At 40.7% G+C, this 18,825-nt stretch overlaps 1 protein-coding gene across 6 annotated transcripts in view; it reads right to left on the bottom strand.

Annotated features, from left to right (window-relative positions):
- Positions 1–18,825, bottom strand: part of HTR4 (5-hydroxytryptamine receptor 4) — a 165,546-nt gene that overhangs the window by 86,388 nt on the left and 60,333 nt on the right. For 3 of the 6 annotated variants that reach the window (XM_080995279.1, XM_080995280.1, XM_080995281.1), the window contains exon 2: positions 14,331–14,390. In XM_080995279.1, the coding sequence (XP_080851405.1) occupies positions 14,331–14,341 (11 nt within the window). In that variant the 5' untranslated portion in view covers positions 14,342–14,390. Of the gene's footprint in view, positions 1–11,514; positions 11,649–14,330; positions 14,391–18,825 lie in introns of those variants that run through there. The other 3 variants (XM_080995283.1, XM_080995282.1, XM_080995278.1) reach the window with 3 other exon arrangements.

The following is an 18,825-nucleotide window of genomic DNA, read 5'->3' on the forward strand; positions in this document are numbered from 1 at the left end:
TCACTCTGCTGCTATTCACAGAGATGTGTCCTAACCCAACTTAACCTCTGAGCTGTGTTCACATGTGGGCATTCATGTGGATGAGGGTCACTGTTTCCATGTATACATATAAGGACTTTCAATTTTGTGCTTCTGAAATCTCTCAGTGACTTTACTCCGCAGTACTGTACTATGCAGTGCTTTATGGGACATATTTGTTGTTGTCTCCTCCCCTCAATTAGTACCTCCCTACCCAATGTAGGTTCCAGAAACCTTAAGGTCTATGGTGGGGACATGCACAGATATTTATTTAGCTGTGCACACACCTTTATTTTATTTTTTATTTTTACAATATCCCAGATATGCACCAAAGAGCAATCAAAAAGTGTGTGTGTCGCTCCATGCTAGACAATTTGCATTCTCATGAAAATGCTGCCGCTTCCTTTCCCACCTCTTGTCCTGCCTCCTACCCCTGCAAGGGCACATTCTATTTTTAATACAGCTCTTTGGGCAAGAGCAGTTCTGCACCGAAGAGCTATTTTAAAGATACTGTAAATGTGCCTTCAGAAACAACCTGTGGAAAAGGGCAGGCTGCATCCTTTCCTTTGGGCTGATGGAAACAAAGTGGAAGTAGGGTATGTGGCAAAATGCCACCCACCACACAGCTCGAAACTCACACAACACCCTTCAGTGTACCATCATTTGGGTAACATGCAGTTTTATAATGGATTTGCTTCCCTTATCAGATTATCTGCAGATTGGGAAAAGCTAAATTTAGCTGAGAGAAAGACTGGACTGCCACCTGGGATGAGAAAGATGTCATATGGAAACAGCAAAAGGAGACACACACAAGCAACTTCAAATCCACATTAAACTCCAGCTTGGATGAGCCCCTTGGTCCATGCCAAGTGGAGCACTTGTCAAAGCTTTCTTGTGAACTGAAGCTGCCTGGCATTTCCTTGCCCACCTTATAAAACCAGGCTGCCTGCCTTTCATTCTTTCCTGTTCTTTCTGAGAAAAAGGACACTGCACAAAGAAGCCTCAATAACAAACCTAGCAAATAAGTAAGATAACTTAATCAAAGCACCAGACCATACCTTTGAGGAGAACCAACATGGAAGATCCAGAGTCAGGATGGTGATGGAGCCTGCTAGTGTGCCTGCAAGTACCACCTATGGTGCCCATAAGATGTCTCAGTAAACATTCTCTCAAAAATCTACAATTCCCAAGAAACTGTTTTCTGTTCCTGCTTGGGCTGCCTCTCCTACATTGAGCATGCCGTATTAAACCTGCCTGCATTTAACTGGATGCCCACTCTCCCATCAGTTCTGAATAGAGGAGAGGTGCAAAATGCTTCTCTATGTGGGAAACCATAGCAATGACTGATTTAGGTGCCACACACCCCATGCGGTGGCTGATGGGGGAAAGACTCACAGCATTTCATGGTCTTGTCTGTTTTTCTGCCCTTTTAGATGTGGAAGCAATTATGCAACATCACTGCGGCAGCCGTTTTGTGGTATACCACACCCCAGAGAAAGCATTTTATGACTGTTGTCTATGACATACTCTCAAATTTCCAGATGTGTCCACTGGCTCCAAAAGATTGGCAACCCCCCCCCCCCCCCGTGCAGTGGTGAGAGAGTTAGATTGAGTTGGTCAGAACCAGGTCCAAATCCACACTTTGCCATGAAGTTCCCCAGGGAACCTTGGGCCAGTCATTGTCTGTCAGCCTACCCTATGTCACATGATGACTATGAGGAAGGGTGGTGCAGAACCAAGTATATCACCCTGAGATCCTCAGAGGAAGGGAAAGGCATAAATACCACCTGTGAACAAATACAAATGGTACTAGAATATGGAACTGCTGTATTGAACCTATGTAAGGTAAAGGGAAGTAAAGGGACCCCTGACCATTAGGTCCAGTCATGACCGACTCTGGGGTTGCGGCGCTCATCTCACTTTATTGGCCGAGGGAGCTGGCGTACAGCTTCCGGTTCATGTGGTCAGCATGACTAAACCACTTCTGGCGAACCAGAGCAGCGCACGGAAATGCCATTTACCTTCCTGCCAGAGCGGTACCTATTTATCTACTTACACTTTGATGTGCTTTCAAATGCTAGGTTGGCAGGAGCAGGGACCGAGCAACGGGAGCTCACCCTGTTGTGGGGATTCAAACCGCCGACCTTCTGATTGGCAAGTCCTAGGCTCTGTGGTTTAACCCACAGCACCACCTGCGCCCCTCTTGAACCTATGTACAGAGGCCTAAAATGTATGTATGTATGTATGTATGTATGTATGTATACAATTCTGTCAGCAAAGAATGTATTTCAGAAACTCAGTGGTACTAAGTGACAATGACGATGTTATCAGCCTAGTTACTCTGTGTATTGTTGAACTCTCTGCTCAGTTTCTAAGGAAGCACTTTATAGCAATATATTCATCACAGACAGCATCTTTCCAAACAACTCCACCAACACTTAATTAAAAGAATTGTAAAACCCAACTCCAACTACTGCAAGTTAATAACAAGCTTGTGCACAAACAGTGAGATTTTATCAGATGGAGGCAAAATTTCAGCGATCCATTTCTACCAATTCTACCTTTTCGTGTCACAAAAACTCTCATTTTTAATTATATGGGCGATAAACCACTGAACATTCCAATTATAAAAATACATATCTATTGAAAACATTTTTTTTCAGATGGGAGCCTAAATTATTGCAGAAAAATTGACAAAAGACTTTGAATGGGGCAGATACTGCATGTTAATTTTAATGTGTGTCTCTATGTACATTTCATGATATGGAGCAGTGAGGAGCCTAAATCATAATATGGATAAATTTATCTTAATCTTGAAAAGAGATTACTACTTTGGAACAATCCATGTTATTTTTCCATTAAACCCTCAGCTTGCTCATCATAATCAATCTCCATGGCTATATAAACACTATACATTTAAAGCACATTTCTCATCCAGAGAATCCTGGGAACTGTGGTGGACCCCTCACAGAGCTACAATTCTCAGCACCTTTAGCAAACTACAATTCCCAGAATTTTTGGTGTGTGTGTGTGTGTGTGTGTGTGTGTGTGCTTTATATGTATGATGTGTATGCAGTCTATGTTACCCAAATATGGCTTTCACTTTAGTTAACAACCTATTTCAGAGAGATTAGTAGAGAAACAAGAGGCTTTAGGATGATGATCCTTCAAAGAATAATGGACTAAAATGAGCTGTATTGAAGAAGAGGCCAACTGTAAATATTATGATCCCAACAGAGACCAGTCAAAATCATCACCCCAACACTCTGCTTCATGAGGCAAATGCAACAATCTTTCTCTTACTATGTGCTTTTCCCTGGTACTTAGCAGAGGTGCAGTAAGCCTGCAAATGTCATGGCTGGAGGGAAACATGGAAGGAAGTAATAAAGGGCAATTTAAACAAGCCAATTTGGAGTTCGGTAGGCCACAACTTCATTTATTACAGATATATTATGGTCTTGGCTTAGGCACTGGGTGTGTATCCTGAATCAACCAACCCAGTCTGCTGGTTGATTGTTCCTACAGGATTGATTCCAGGCTAAGGACTGTTCCATGACACACATCAAATAGAAGCGGTCCCTTCAGGACACTGCTGGTGAAGGGTTTGGGGACTGTCCACTGTCCACCCCTATTTAGATATTTGGACAGAGGCACCTCCACTGGATCCCTTTAACATGATACCCTAGTTCTTTGAAGCAGGAAATGAAGTAGGGGCTTCGGCCTACCCCTTATGCCTAGACTAAGGATGCAATACAATGTCTTATCCACCAACCAGCTGTGACAATTTCTATAAGGTAGGCAAAACCCATAGACAGGACCAATTAATTTGAAGGCAAATTCCCCCCTAGCCCTGAATACAGTGACCAAATATATCCACAGCAAGGTCAAAGAATAGGCCCTACCCGCTCACCTTTGAGTGGAGTGCACAACCACATTATCAAGGGAGCGAAGGTGGGGAAGCCTGAAGCTGCTATAGGTATAGCCCATTGGGAGGGTACCAGGTTGGAAGGAAAATGCCCTACACCAACCCCCAAACCTCTTCTACAGTGACTTCTGAACAGGAACAGATGTCATGTTTCCTAATTAAGATGCAAATTAAGTAAGCCTTAGGGACGAAGCAATTGTAGCCTTTTCGAAATTGTCGCAATAATCCTGGATATCAGGTTTGTGTTAGTATATCACCATGGAGAGGCAGACAGAACTGTGTTCAACCTGTACTATATTCTGATGAACAATACAGTTGGACAATACAAAATAGTTGGTTTCTAAACCAACTTCCAAGTGAACAAGTACCCAGTTGTATGCCTCACAAAGATACTCCCGAAATCAGCATGTTGCCATGCTCTTGCCAAGTCTTCCATTAGCAACAGTGGAAGTGAGAACCAGTTTTGTTCCCCATAACTCAAGTCTGGGAATTCATCCAGGAAACATTAAAAGTTGGATACAGCTATCTTTGTTTGTCCCACACCAAAACTGTTAATGAGAAAAGTACACAGAACAGATCTCTTGCTAGCCAAATCAACAAACATATAAGACTGCTTGCTTATTTGTTCAACATCCCCTGTGAAGAATTTGTCTGATTTGGGCATAGCTGATACACTTTCTAAAGCAACAGTGGGGAGTTCTGCTGTGATCTGATACAATCTGGAATGTGTGGGTTGGCAGAATTTTCACTTTTGTTATGAAGGAGGGAAGAACTAATAACGACACCTCCACACCAGAACTTGTTTAACTGTAGTGTGCCCATTAGCCATTGTTATCACACTAGGAAATAATGATTAATAGATGTTAACTTCTTTCCCCCACCCCCCACCCAAACTGTATGTGGGGGATGCTTGTGAGGAGAATAAAGATATGAAGAAATGATACCACTGATTGTGTTTTGCTCTGCAGTTAAGAGACATGGTGTGGATTCATTAGTTCAGAGTTGTTCTTGAATACCTTGCTGCAATATTTTAGAATTTGGCAGTGTGCAGCCTGCTGTGCTACAATTCTAAGAACAGGTTTTCAAAGACTGATCTGTAATCTGGAAACTCAGTTCTTGTGATTTGAATTTCCCAATGCACACCTAAGAACACCATCCTAAAATGCTCTCAATCTTTAGAGAAATCACATGCCAAAGGTGTGATTATATTTCACTACAACATACATTGACATTTAAGACAAAAACAGCACAGTTAGGCTGAAAATTTCAGTGATTTGCACATAACTGTCTCCTGCAATAGACCCAGAGGTTTGCCCAGTCCAGCGTGTCACTTCCAACGCACAATGCCCAATGGTCAGGGATGGTGCACATTGTAGTCCCAGCAACATCTGGAGGACTACTGATTCCCTGCCCGAGTTAAAAATGTCTGTTATATCAAAAAACATTGCCAATTCCATACACACTGGCCCAGACATACACTCTCCAAAGTGCTATGAGGCATGTATTACTGCTCCTTAATTCTTCTCAAGCTTGGATTTTAATCTGAGGAGAAGAAAAATCTCAGCTCCCATCATCCAATACCCTAAATGCCTTCCCTCCTTTTCCTGCCATTCTGTCATCCCACTTACCAATGGCAGTGCTCTAGCAACAGTTTAGCAAGCCATGAAGAGAAGACTTTGCCCACCCTTCTCTCGAGCACCAGATCACAAGGCTTTGTACAGTCCCCTGCACTATAAAGTTTTCACAACATTGCAGGAGCACTTGATAAAAATTCAGAACCCTGGCATACTGCAAGGCCTTGTATGTCAACACACAGTAGAACACTGTGTAGCATAAACTAGAGTAGGCATGGCCAAACTTGGCCCTCCAGATGTTTTGGGACTACAACTCCCATCACCCCTAGCTAACAGGACCAGTGGTCAGGGATGATGTGATTGTAGTCCCAAAACATCCGAAGGGTCAAGTTTGGCCATGCCTGAACTAGAGAGTGTTGGAAGCCACCAACCAGATGGGCAGGGTATAAATAATAAAATTATTATTACTGTTTTCAAGTCACTCAGATCCCTCCTCAAATTGATCTGAAACTTTATTATTGGACATGTCCTTTTCCGTCATACTGATGTGTATAAACAATCTAATCATTAGGATAAAATTCAATTAGAAGTGGGTTAATCATTTGAATTATGCTTGCTACATAAATATACTAAAATGCACTGTGGGGCATTCCAGATTTGTTTCCAGGCTCAGATCTGAATGTCACCTTGGTTAGCGCCAATCAACAGGAACATATTTCAGTTTTTGCAAGTGGAAATACTGCCTAGCTTAGGAGACCCAAGCTTGCTGCAACTTAACTGTCTGAGTTGCAAATTAACAATAATGTAAAATAAAATTCTGTTTCCAAGGCCCACATCAAACATTAATATCCCCCCCCCTTGCAGATAATAAACTGGGGAAACAGGTGAGCATAAGGCGGATGCTAAGTTGAAGCTCCTGTACCAAGCAAGCAAAGATATTGTTATTAGCACATCCCACACATTATTTTTAAAAGCATATAATCGCTCCTCTTAATCACTCCTATTTAAAGACTTACATTCTGAAAGGCATGTTGGCTTTTGCTCCAATTCCTGCAACACATGGTATAGGTATATGCAGGCAACAGAGGGCAAAAGCTTAACCTAAATTAACCAGTTGCAACTCACAAGTGGTTTGGCAAACACTGGTCTATGCAACAATGTATATCTACCAAAACATACACATGGAAACAAATCTCAACCAAAAAACCCCTCAACCACAGGCCCAGATTTTCATAAATTATTAAACTGAGTGAGATGGATAGCTTGTAAAATAAAATACAGTACAAATAAGCATAATTACAACCGTTGCTTTTTATTAAAGCATCATTGGAATTTTGAGATAATCTAATTTTTAAAGTTCATCCTTAGGTATTTGCCCCTGGCATTTTGATACTACCTTTATATAGTTCCAGTGGAAACTCCATTTTATTCTGACTGGAAATGATATAGCAATAGATTTTTCTAAACCTTATCTGGAAAAAAGCCATTTAATAACATTTAGCCAGTTTTGAGTTAATATCTTGGGCTGAAAATCTAAAATGGACCTACTTATGAATAAACCTCATTGAACATGCATGAGATCTTGCCTGCAAGTCTTAGCATTGTTCCACAGAAGAACCCAGCAACCCAGGTACTCAGGAGTTGGTTGTAGTAAACATTAGAGCACCTCATTGATGAAGTGGAATGCTATAAAGAGTATTTATTGCAATAAAAAACTGTATTACTGGGCTTTTTTTTTTTTTACTTGTGTCACAATAGACAAAAGGGCATTTTTTTCTGATATACTACTTCAAGTAGCAAATGTTCTTTTGTTCTGTAGGGATCCTCCAATTCCACATCAGACATAATATTTCCTCTCCCTTTCATACCTCACATTCTTTATTATAAAGTACATCAATACATGTAAAAAAGAACAAAGCCTTGTAGCGTGCACTGCTATTATGCTGAGTTGCTAAGCAACAAGTAGTCCATTTTGAGGCTAAATGAAGGACTGCTGAAGCTATGAGAATTGTAAATCTAGATGGGATCTGAAGATCAGTGAACCCAACGAACACACCCTTCCTACACAATGCCCCAAAACACCTCTAGTGGGCTAATTGTTTTTTTATATCGTGTTATCAGTGGGCATGGTCTTTCAAGAGTATAAGACGAGTTATCTGCAACTCAACAAAGGGGAGAGAGAGAAAAGAGTGAACTTGTTTCAGTTCTAAATTTGCATTTGGTTACAGTAGGTAATGGTGGGTATTAAGGAATTATTACAAAGGCTTAATGGATACAGTAGGTTTGGAGGACATATTTGAAGGAAGCAAGAGAAGTGGTACCACGTGGGTAAGACAGGGTTATTTAACCTATGCGGGTACTCTTCACATGAAGCTTCTCTATTCTAAGTGTATAAAAATCATATCTACAATATCTGTACTGCACTACTCTGTAAACTGAATGTGTACTAGACAAATGAAACAACGGAAAAACAATTTAGACTGGGGGCTCTTGCCACAATTAGCCCTAAATTGAACCCAGCTTGTACACCAAACAGCTCCGCTAAATTAGGGATGTACATGTTCAAACTACTTTAATATTCACAGATGCCTCAAGTGATCTGCAAGATTTACATCTTCCTTCACCATTGACACAGTCTTCTATTTAATTCACAGGCCCCCTCCAAAACTGAAATACTAATTTCAGTGATGTCAGTGTCACTGGTCTATTTCTTGTGCTAATATGGCACTCTCATTTATCACTGTAGGTGGTACTTACGTTTTATGTAATTACAAAACCTCTTGCCATTTAATGATTTATACTAAATTCTACATTACTTGACACATAGCAGTCTATAGTTCATTACTATTTTCTGACCTCCTTGAAAGAGTCTCTGATCAAAGCCCCTGCTTCATTCCTTCTAAATTATCTGTTTTTCCTAGGATCCCATTAAAGACATATTAATGCAGTTCAATTTAGCACGTTTTTCTGCTGGTGTTTTCACTAGTTGCTTGCTGTTATCGGTCTGTAATGATAATAGCAATAATTTCACCACTTCTGTGTTCCTAAGGAGCTGTTCCTTATGGGACAAAGAATATGTGGGATGAGTAATGGGACATTTTACTTACTGACATTACTGAATGAAGTGCTGAAAAGTGCACTGAAGGGCAATGAAGACTACTTTTAGAAAAAATGCTCCAAGAAACCTCCCTCCACCCCCAAAAGATGTCACAGCATAACTTGAAACATATTGCAGTGACTGAAAGATGTATAAAAAGGGGGGATATTTGGTCTACTGCTTCAGACATAAATGTGCAGAAAGAGACGAATTTCCCTTGTGCTTTTCTCACCGAAGGTCTTAATTTTGCCTGTCCATCAATCATGTCTTCTGTCTCCTGTGGATTTTGAGGAGAGAATAAGTCACGGGTTCCCAAAGTGAACAGGTGCCATCTCATGAACAGGTGCCATCTCAAAAAAGACAGAGGTGGCAGGTACAGTGCTGAAGGAAGATATACCTGGTATTCGAGGTAGCATGACAATCCTGGACTGGTGCATCCAAGTGAAATGGGACTGGCAGGGAGAAGGAATACAACTCAGGAGCATCAAGAGAGGATCTGGTATGTCCAGGCCATTATGGACTTGAGAACTGAAGATCTTGTGGGATGGTCCTTTGAGGGTGTTTCCCAGATACAAATGACAGACAGTTGCCTGAACAAGTGGAGTGAACAGTGGAGGTTCTTCACTATCCCATTAGAGGACGACCTCTCATATCTAGTGCTTTTTTTCTTAAAAAAAAATGTTTAGGGGTATTCTCATTTTCCTACTCATATTGAAATACTGCCCCTCAATGAGGCCAAACTTAGGTTCACAAAATGTTTAGGGGTATGCGTAACCCTGCATCCCCCCAGAAAAAAAGCACTGCTCATATCAATGGACAGCTTGTACACTTGCCCTTTGTGACCAGTCCTGTGATACATCACCTTCAGGCAAAATGGGAGCTCTGAGTTACTAGGAAAACACTCAAAATGGTTGGGGAACATTCTCCATTGGCAATATAGGACATCCAGCATCTTAATCTTTTCAGGAGCTCTTTGTTTGGATGTCACCTGACTATATAAACTTTCCACTGTTAGTAATGCCTTTCCATAGCTCTGTTAAGATTACTAGAGTAATGTCTGGGATTCAGCAAAGTGAAACACCTGAAAGCCTATGGAAACAGGGCATGTGAACAAAAATGCTTTCTCGCCATATCTGGCAATGCTGCGCATTTCATTTTCTAATGATTAGTTAAAACCCAGTGTGGTGTTGGGATGCTTTTGCCTAAGTGCACTGGATCCTATCATCAGAGCTGTCACTCATTTCTGCACGTGCACAATAAGGGCGCTTCAGTCTAATTGCTCATTCTGTAAACCAGCTGCCCAATTTACATGCAGACAGATCCACACTGGATTCTAAAATGTCACAAATGCACACAGATGTGGTAAACACAAAGGCATATTAAATTGTCTAAAAATCATCAAGTTGGTTCATAAATTTTCTTCTTTTGTCCCTCTTAATGTCATATTAATCTCCATTTATTTGTACTTGTAAGCTATTAATGCTATTTTGGGCTCCTTTATGTTTAACTCTCTCATTTAAAGTTCTGTTTTGTGAAGATGTTTAAGATATGGAAAAGCTGTTTTCACAAATGTTTTAATCTGCCCTATAGATTTTACAAGTATCTTGTTTTAAGTTAGAGAAAGGCAAATGTATACAGACTACATCTATGCAAGTTTAACACCACTCAAACACTGGGAACATTATATTTCTGTCTTACCATCATTCTTGACAACTGAGCAACTCTGGTGAATGTTTTTAATAAGGTCAGAGGCACATAGTAGGCAGCCTGAATATAAACCCAAAGCTTGGCCATGTAATACTAAATTATAATTTAGCATCATGCCCAAGACAGGCCATTGGAGTATCTGCATTCTGTTTTAAACCAATCAAAGTTTGTTGTTTCATCTGAACTGAGAACTCTGGGTGGTTTAAAATATGGTTTATTGAAATAAGTCAGGATAAGCCACAGTTTGATCGTGGCTTGTTTCAATTAACCAAGTATACCATACTTTTTTAATCACTAATACAGCAATGCTACCAAAAAAATGTAACAAAAAATAAATCTTGTTAGCAGACTAAATAGATCTAGCCTGACACAAGAGTATTTACATATATTAACTGCAATTATTATTTTTTAATTTCCATAAACCCAGTAAGATAGATAAGGAGAGGGAAATCATGTTAACAAAAATATTCTTCACGACCCCCATAGTCATGAAAACTGGAGACTGCTTTTCCCTCCTGTTCTATAGAATAGAAAAGGAACAAGATGTGAAAAGGGAGCTGTCTACCTGTGCCAGTCCAACAAACAAACTACTCCCGCAGAGATTTCACAGTAATCTAACAGGATTGTCTAATATTCCTGGCACAGAAAACTCTAAATTAATTATGTACAGCTGGACATATTACTTTTTCAGTTACAAATTACTTATATGTTCAAAACAGATTTTTGAACACATTTGCAAAGGACAGAGAAGAAATAAACCCTATTGCCAAGATGCTATTGAAGCTAACAAAACAGTGGGAGTAGAATTTTAGTGGCCTATATTTTACTTCATACAGACATCAAATCACTATGGGTAGTGCCCAATTGTGGTATCCTGTTTCTACAATGGTCTTCCACTTGTGCAAATGGGGCTTCCTCTTACTCTCCTCTTCTTGCAGCACACCCCCCCCCCCCACAAAATCTGCTATTGAGGGCAGGATATCCTCCATATCAGATTTTGGGAACACATGGGGAGGGAGAAAAGATGGAAACTTCTGTTATCTGTTAGAGTAATGCTCTAACAGATGCTCTAATGGCTTTTGCCCTATGCAAACTCCTTGGACTAAGAACTGCACTATAGAGAGGTAACAGGTTATTATTTTCTCCCTTTTTTTATAAGATCTGAATTTCTTTTAAGATTTGAGAGCACTTACCTGTTGCCAAAATTTGTACTCATTATTTAGAAAGAGTCAGCGGTCATGTCTTTTCTTAATGAATAATTGTCTCTCAGAGTAATTGCAGAAAAACAGCACCATATCAGGAAGATCTTCAAATGGTTGTTTCCTTAAAGCAAATCTAATCTGATGCACTTCAGTCTAAATAAACAGAATACCAATGCTACTCATTTGTTCATTGGAACTACCACATTTACTGGAAAGAATATAAGAGGAAGTAGGACTGGGTTCACCCAGTTCCTGAAAATCTGTTGTATGACACAGCTGGAGAAAAAACTTTCCTGTGATTAAACTATGAAATCTCTGCTTGTGTTATCTCCAGATTGCAAACTTGCATATTTAAGTTTGCCTTGCGTGAATCATTAAATGAAACCTTTGTGAAGCTGAAACTTATTTTTCTAGATTAAAAAAATATATGATGACTTCCACATAGGTATCAGAAAAGAAATTCAGTTCAGTTTGGATTTACAGTTTTCACACTTTCTGAAACAATATGTAAACCAGAACACATTCATTCTTCAGAATTCACCTTTCTTTGAATCTGGCACTGCAGTTTTCCAGGCAAATCATGTGTACAAAAATGAATTATATCCAGGAAAAATGTGCATTAAAATGCATATATTATTGAAAATAACATACAAAATGCACTATATTAGGAAAAATGCTTTGGAAAAATGTGTACATTAGGCAAAATTGCAAAGAAAAATGTGCATATAGGGGGAAATCTGCACTAAAAGCTCATGAATTTTCTTGAGGGTGTTTTTTTTAAAAAAAATCACAAACTTGTAAAATTGTGGAGAACTGAATTTAAGACTGAAAAAATGAGCGAGAGAAATCCAAATGGACAGATTTCCTCATCCCTGCTTACACACCCATCTGTACTAACAGGGCCTCAACTTGTCTCCTAGACACAGAGAAAATTGCCAATATTACCCAGACTTGTAGTGTTTCCAGTACAGTGTCTAGACTGGAAACATTGCAGTTTATAATTAATTGTAGTCCTGGCATAGCTCTGATTAGTAACCCATGTTTTACATATTCGGTATCCAAAATCATTTGTGATATCATTATGACATCCATTTTTTAAAAGTTAGATCTAAAACTGGCTTGCTTCTCACTTTTCAAGTAGATATTTGTTTTTACATATAAATAATAGTGTGATTCAGAGCTCATGACGAAACACATGTTCTTACTTGAACCATTTTATTTCATTTAAAGGAGTTTCAGTCTCATATTTATAATTTGTATATCTAGAGAGTTTGGGGCTAAAAAGGACCATGGGCTGTCCACAGGCTTAAGGTTCTATGACACCCATACCCGCCCCCAACCTCTGGAGGCACTAACTGAACCTTCAGCCAGGCCAAATAGATGAGGCATTTTTGCTGGTCTGGGTTGCTTTTGCAACTATTGAGGGCAGTTCTCAAGAGAAATGCTAAAAGCTGAATGGCTGGATGTTTTCAGCCAGTTAGCATCAATATATTTTGCTCCAGTTCCTAGCTATCTTTATATAGCTTTTACAAAAGTTCATAATGGTATATAAATCAAAACTAAATCAAAACTAGCCTGCTCTCTCTGCTTTTCAGCTCAGCTTTCCTGTATATTTTATTTTAGCATCAAATCTGCGTAGATGCCATTAATACAAAACCTAAGTATCAGTCCTGATTTGTTTTTCACAAACACCTGTTCTGCTGCCACAGTGTAACCAATGCATTTCAAGAGTGTGTCCTTATGGTTGTTAAGTAAGCAGTTAAAGCAATTAAGACTCATTCAGTTTTAGAGCATTATAATTGAAAAATAATTCAAGAGAACCCATTACCAATACAGGGGTGGGGGGGGGTGTACATGTACACAAACACACACACACACACACTACTGTGTGGAGTACCTCTATTCAGGGTTCCAGAGAAGCAGCTATGGCCTTGTCTAGGGAACTCCATTCCATTACTGCACCATTTTCTACTTCCCCTCCCCACCAAGAGCCAATTAGCATTCAGTGCCTATTGAGCATGCTCAGTCTTCATTGAACTTCCCCAGGAGGGGAATCTAAATATCTTGTTTCCCAAGTTTCCCAATACATTTTCTCTGTGCACGAGGAGTGTTGATCCACAATACAATAATGAGTTTACTATCAGCGTATGGAACATCGTATTATATAACATATCAAATGAGGTGACTTGAGCATGCTGCCATCTCACATTTCTATCGGGACCAGATTAAAGGACTCAGATGCAGTTCCCACCACCCACCCACTACCTTAGCAGAAGCAACCAGTAGAACAGCATGAGTGAAGCTCTGTCGCTCTCCTGGCTTCCCAGTTCCATAGATGGCTTCTGCTGCTTACTGAGAGGGAGAGGAACAGGGAGATGACTGCAAAGTGGGGTGGTGAAGCCAATCCAATGCTACTGCTGCCAGACACCACCCTTGCCATAAGCAGCAGCAACCTGCATTGTTGGGAAGCCAGGAGAGCAAGGCAAGGAATCACTGTGGGCTTATTTACAAGGCTGTCCACTGCCTCTGCCTTTTGCAGGGCTTCCACATTTGCAGGGAGGTACTCAATTGCTTGGCTCCTCCGCAATGGTCATACTTAGGGCTTCTTATCTTGCCCTCTCTCATAACACTATGGGGATGTCTGGAAAGCAGCTCCCTCTTTGTGCTTTGCTATGAATGTCCCCTTAGTTCATATTACAGACAAACAGAGGTATTGGGGAGAAACCACACAGACTTCGCAAACATAAATTAGTATTGGCCTCCTAGGGCTCAAAAAGCATCAAAGTTACTGCATAAACATTTCCTACCTCACATCCATCACAGGCAACAGGCATGGAAAACTGGGAGTTCAGCATCCATAAGTGGTCCTGAATTGAAAACAGTTAAAAGGGACAATGATTATTAAGGCACTTGGCATTTCATATAATTCATTCAATGTGTTTTTCTCTAAAATTCTTGTAGAGACAATCTGCTTGAAAAGGGGGGGGGGAGCAGTTTTTAGCAAATGCTTGAAAATGATACAATTCCTTCTATCACACAGAGCACAGATGGCCCACTTCTCATCTCTCAGCTGTTTTAGGCTTAATCACCCAGTATTCTCAGGTACTGGTTCATTTAAAAGCCACTCATACAAATTGAAAATTCAGAATTTAAGCTATTCCTTGCAGTTTTCTCTCCAGGCCATATAAAAGAGTACCTTTCACTATATCAGGCAACCCAGGCTCTTTGATTGGCAGAGAGGGCTCTTATTCGTGTGCCACCAGCGAGTCCTGCTCACAGTATCAGGATGAGGGACAGGGCCTTCTCACTAATTGCACCCCAACTGTGAGATGAAGCCACACACAGAGATGGCTTCATCTTTGATGAGCTTCATTCTCCTTGGTAAAGCTCATTTGTTCTCCCAGACTTTTGGAAGATCTGGCTAAGTTGAATTTGGAAGTGAGGATCATTTGTGTTATGCTGCCTGTGGATTTTGATTGCATTCTGTTTCGATTGTTGTGCTGGTTTTATCATACTGAAAACTGCTTTGGGGGGTCACAATGTGATGAGCACCAATCCAGACATTTTATAAAATAAATGGCAAATAAATATGTGTGTGCAGTGAGCTTCATCTTCTTTGGCGAAATGTACTGCAGGAAGCTCGTGCATGTAGTCTAGAGTGCTGGGAATAGCAGCCATAATTCTAACATCAGAACTAAGGGATACATCTATCATTTTCCTCATGCAAAGCTACCATATTTTTTCGTGTATAAGACAAGGTTTTTTTATTGTTAAAAAATTGGGGATCGTCTACATGGATAGTGCAGAGGGGGGACGACGGGCAATTGGTGCTAGCCAATCCCCTCCAAAAAAGCTCAACAACTCTGGGCAATCCCCCCCATAGGGGGATCGCCTCATACATGGGGGCGTGTTGTACACAAAAAAATATGGTATATGGCACATAGACAATCTGATGAGAGGATAAGTATACATAGTATGAGACACTGCTTCATTAATACCTATTCCTTAAGATAAAATTAGTCAACATTTTTGCCACCATATAGTTCAATGTTCATTGTTAACTTTCAAACAATTTAACATTCTGCCACTTAAAGCTGACAATTTTCGTTGACCCAACCCAGCAACTCGTAAATACAGGATTACAAATTTCGCATAGTTCTATCCTCAGTGAATTTATAGGTTAGGACCCAGAGTCTACAAAACAGATAGAAACAACAGCAGGAGTCTCATATGAAAGCGATATGGAAAGACCTAATCAGCGGCAGTATTATTCTACTTCCTTTTCAACTAATCATGCCCAGAAGCTGCATAAAATCATGAGCTTTTAGTTTATGCATCAGTCTGATTTCCCTCTGTGTAAAGGCAAATGAGGCTAATTGATTTCTGTTTCCCATGCTCATTTCCCCACAAACACCTGCTTTTATTAGATTTACTCATATGTTGGATCACACCAATAATCATATTTATTTAATTCAGCAACAGTTTATGAAAAACAAACAGAAATATTTGCTCTTTGGATAGTCATAGTAACAGGGCAACAATCCTTCAGTATTGCAGAAGTACTAATGATTTCAAATGAAGTAATTAAACGAGTGCAATAGTCTCTCAGTGCACACTGACCCTGGCATAGCTCCCTCTTGTCCATTTTTGAGACACCAGGTCCAGTGAATGGCATGTGGTCTTTAACTAAAAATGCCATGCCATTATCTATAAAAGATTGGTTCCAACCGTCTGTGATAAGTCTTTCCCAGGGAGTGGGCCTTTTTGTCATATATTTCTCTCAAAGAGAAAAACTCCAGCGTTAGTTGTTACCATAAAAATGTGGGCTATAATACTGTGTTCATCCTTGTATTGATATTTGGCAAATTGCCCAATTTCCTTCCAGTATCTTTGCGGTGGCAGAGGCTTTGAATATCATTCTTTTCAACCAACTGGGGAACTGGGAATAAGGGGTGAACAAAACCCAACTGCCACATTGCAGAGCTATGGAGAAAAATATATTATTCCCTGTATTATGGAGCAAAGCTAGGAACTGTTGTAAGCCAACAACAAATGTTTTACTGTGTTGATGCAAAAGGCCTCCATCAAAGTTACCCTTCTAGTTTGTGCTGTTCCACTGCCCCCCTGTAGTTGGCTACACCCCTTCATTCCTTGTTCCTTCAAGCCCAGCTCTTGAAGCAGCCCAACTCTCACAATGGACAGTCGCTATGTATGTGCCTGCGTAAAGGCAGAACGAGAGGTTCCACGTGTCTTATATGCTGCGGAGATCATGCACTGTGGCAAAGAAGTATACTTAAGACCATAGGCACCTTAATACATGTTCCAAAAACACCAAACAGTAAAGTATTTCTGGAGGCTGCTCTATGAATACCTTCAGGAGAGTAACTGCTGTGTTATCAAGGACATTTATTCAACTATGCAGGAAAATAACATGATTCGCATCGCTTGGTAAGAGCAAAACTAGGTTCTGAGAACAATCACTACCACCTGGCTGAAATGGAAAATAGTAGTTCAGAATCTAAGATTTTCAATTTGTCTCTTAGGTGAAATTCAGCCCCTTAACTTTTATTCATGTTTGTGGTGCCAGAAAACAACAACACTTAGTTACACAAATCCCATTACTGCTTAATGGTGTTGTCTGAGCACATTGGTCTCTGCAATCTCATTTGCACAAGATAAAATTAAATAGAAAAAAAATAATGAAGAGGGCCTGTGGTGTCTTGTTAGGAGGAAGAATGACTACATCGGTTTCCTGTTCTACGGCGCTCAGATTTGCTTTGGGAATTAATCTTCAGTATTTGAACACATTCATGTCATGAGCCCGCGCACCCCCACCAGACTTTCCCCCAAATTTGTGAATAATGCTCCTTTTTGTGCATGCACTTCAGGTGGACAGTGGATGGTTTCTTGCAGCTGACAGCTGATGAATCAGCTTGATACAAAACCATCTGTCTGAATGAGACACTCCCACCACCTAGGAATCTGACCTTTACCAAGTCACAGCACTGGACCTCTAGCTCAGTGTTGTCTAGGGCTAGGCTGACTCACGGTCGCTCCAGTGGCAGAGCTTCATGCTCCGGCACCGGGGGGCGGAGAGCAGGCGGGGCGGGGCTGGCACGCGTCCTGGGGGCGTGGCACCCAGCGCAGGCAGGGGGGCAGCCGTGATGGCACCCCACCAGGATCACACTGCCAGGAGCAGTGCGCTCCCCTCGCACTCCTCTTCTTCCACCAGTGAGTGGTTCTTCACACCTTCAGCATGCAAAGCATACTTAAACACTGAGCTACTTTCCTAAGTAATTACTAAGTAATTTCGGCTTTGAGATTCTTTTGCAGCTTTCCTTGATGAAACAGGGTCACTCCTAGGCATAAGTGGGTGGAGATAGAAGCAGTGCTTTTTTCTGGGTGTGCGCAGGGGTATGCATACCCCTTAACATTTTGTGAATCCTTGTACTTTTGTCTATTTACTGTATTTATTTTTTCCGATTTGAACTATAAAAAGGTGGTTTTCTTGAGTCAAAATGAGAGTACCCCTAAACATTTTTTTTAGAAGAAGAAGAAGAGTTTGGATTTGCTATCCCGCCTTTCACGCCCCTTCAGGAGTCTCAAAGCGGCTAACATTCTCCTTTCCCTTCCTCCCCCACAACAAACACTCTGTGAGGTGAGTGGGGCTGAGAGACTTCAAAGAAGTGTGACTGGCCCAAGGTCACCCAGCAGCTGCATGTGGAGGAGCGGAGACTCAAACCCGGTTCCCCAGATTACGAGACTACCGCTCTTAACCACTACACCACACTGGCTTTTTTTAAGGAAAAAAAGCACTGGCTAGAAGTGTGACCGGACAGAAATAGTACGACTAACACAATCTGGACTTTAAAATGTGTCACAAGCATAAAATAAAAACTACAAGTACATGCAAGCAGATGGCTGGAGGTGATAAAAGCAGGTGATGCAAGCCTCAGACTACAAAGCAAATCAATTACTTATAACACACATACAGAGAGAGAGATTTTTTTCTTAAAAAATGTTTAGGGGTACTCCCATTTTTCTACTCATACTGAAATATTGTCCCTCAATGAGGCCAAACTTAGATTCACAAAATGTTTAGGGGTATGCGTACCCCTGCATCCCCCCAGAAAAAGCATTGTGTGTATGTGTTACTGATATTGCACACCACCTCAAGCTCTGAAAGGTGAGAGATTCCAGGGATTCAGTGTGTCTGTATTTCCCTTTGGAAGCAGAAGTCCTTGTACAGAGCTTCCGCTAGTGCGACTCATTCATGGAATCCTGGCCATTATTCTCACCCAA

This window comes from Podarcis pityusensis (assembly GCF_964106645.2).
Source record: "Podarcis pityusensis genome assembly, chromosome: 2".
In the NCBI taxonomy this organism is placed as follows: Eukaryota; Metazoa; Chordata; class Lepidosauria; order Squamata; family Lacertidae; genus Podarcis; species Podarcis pityusensis.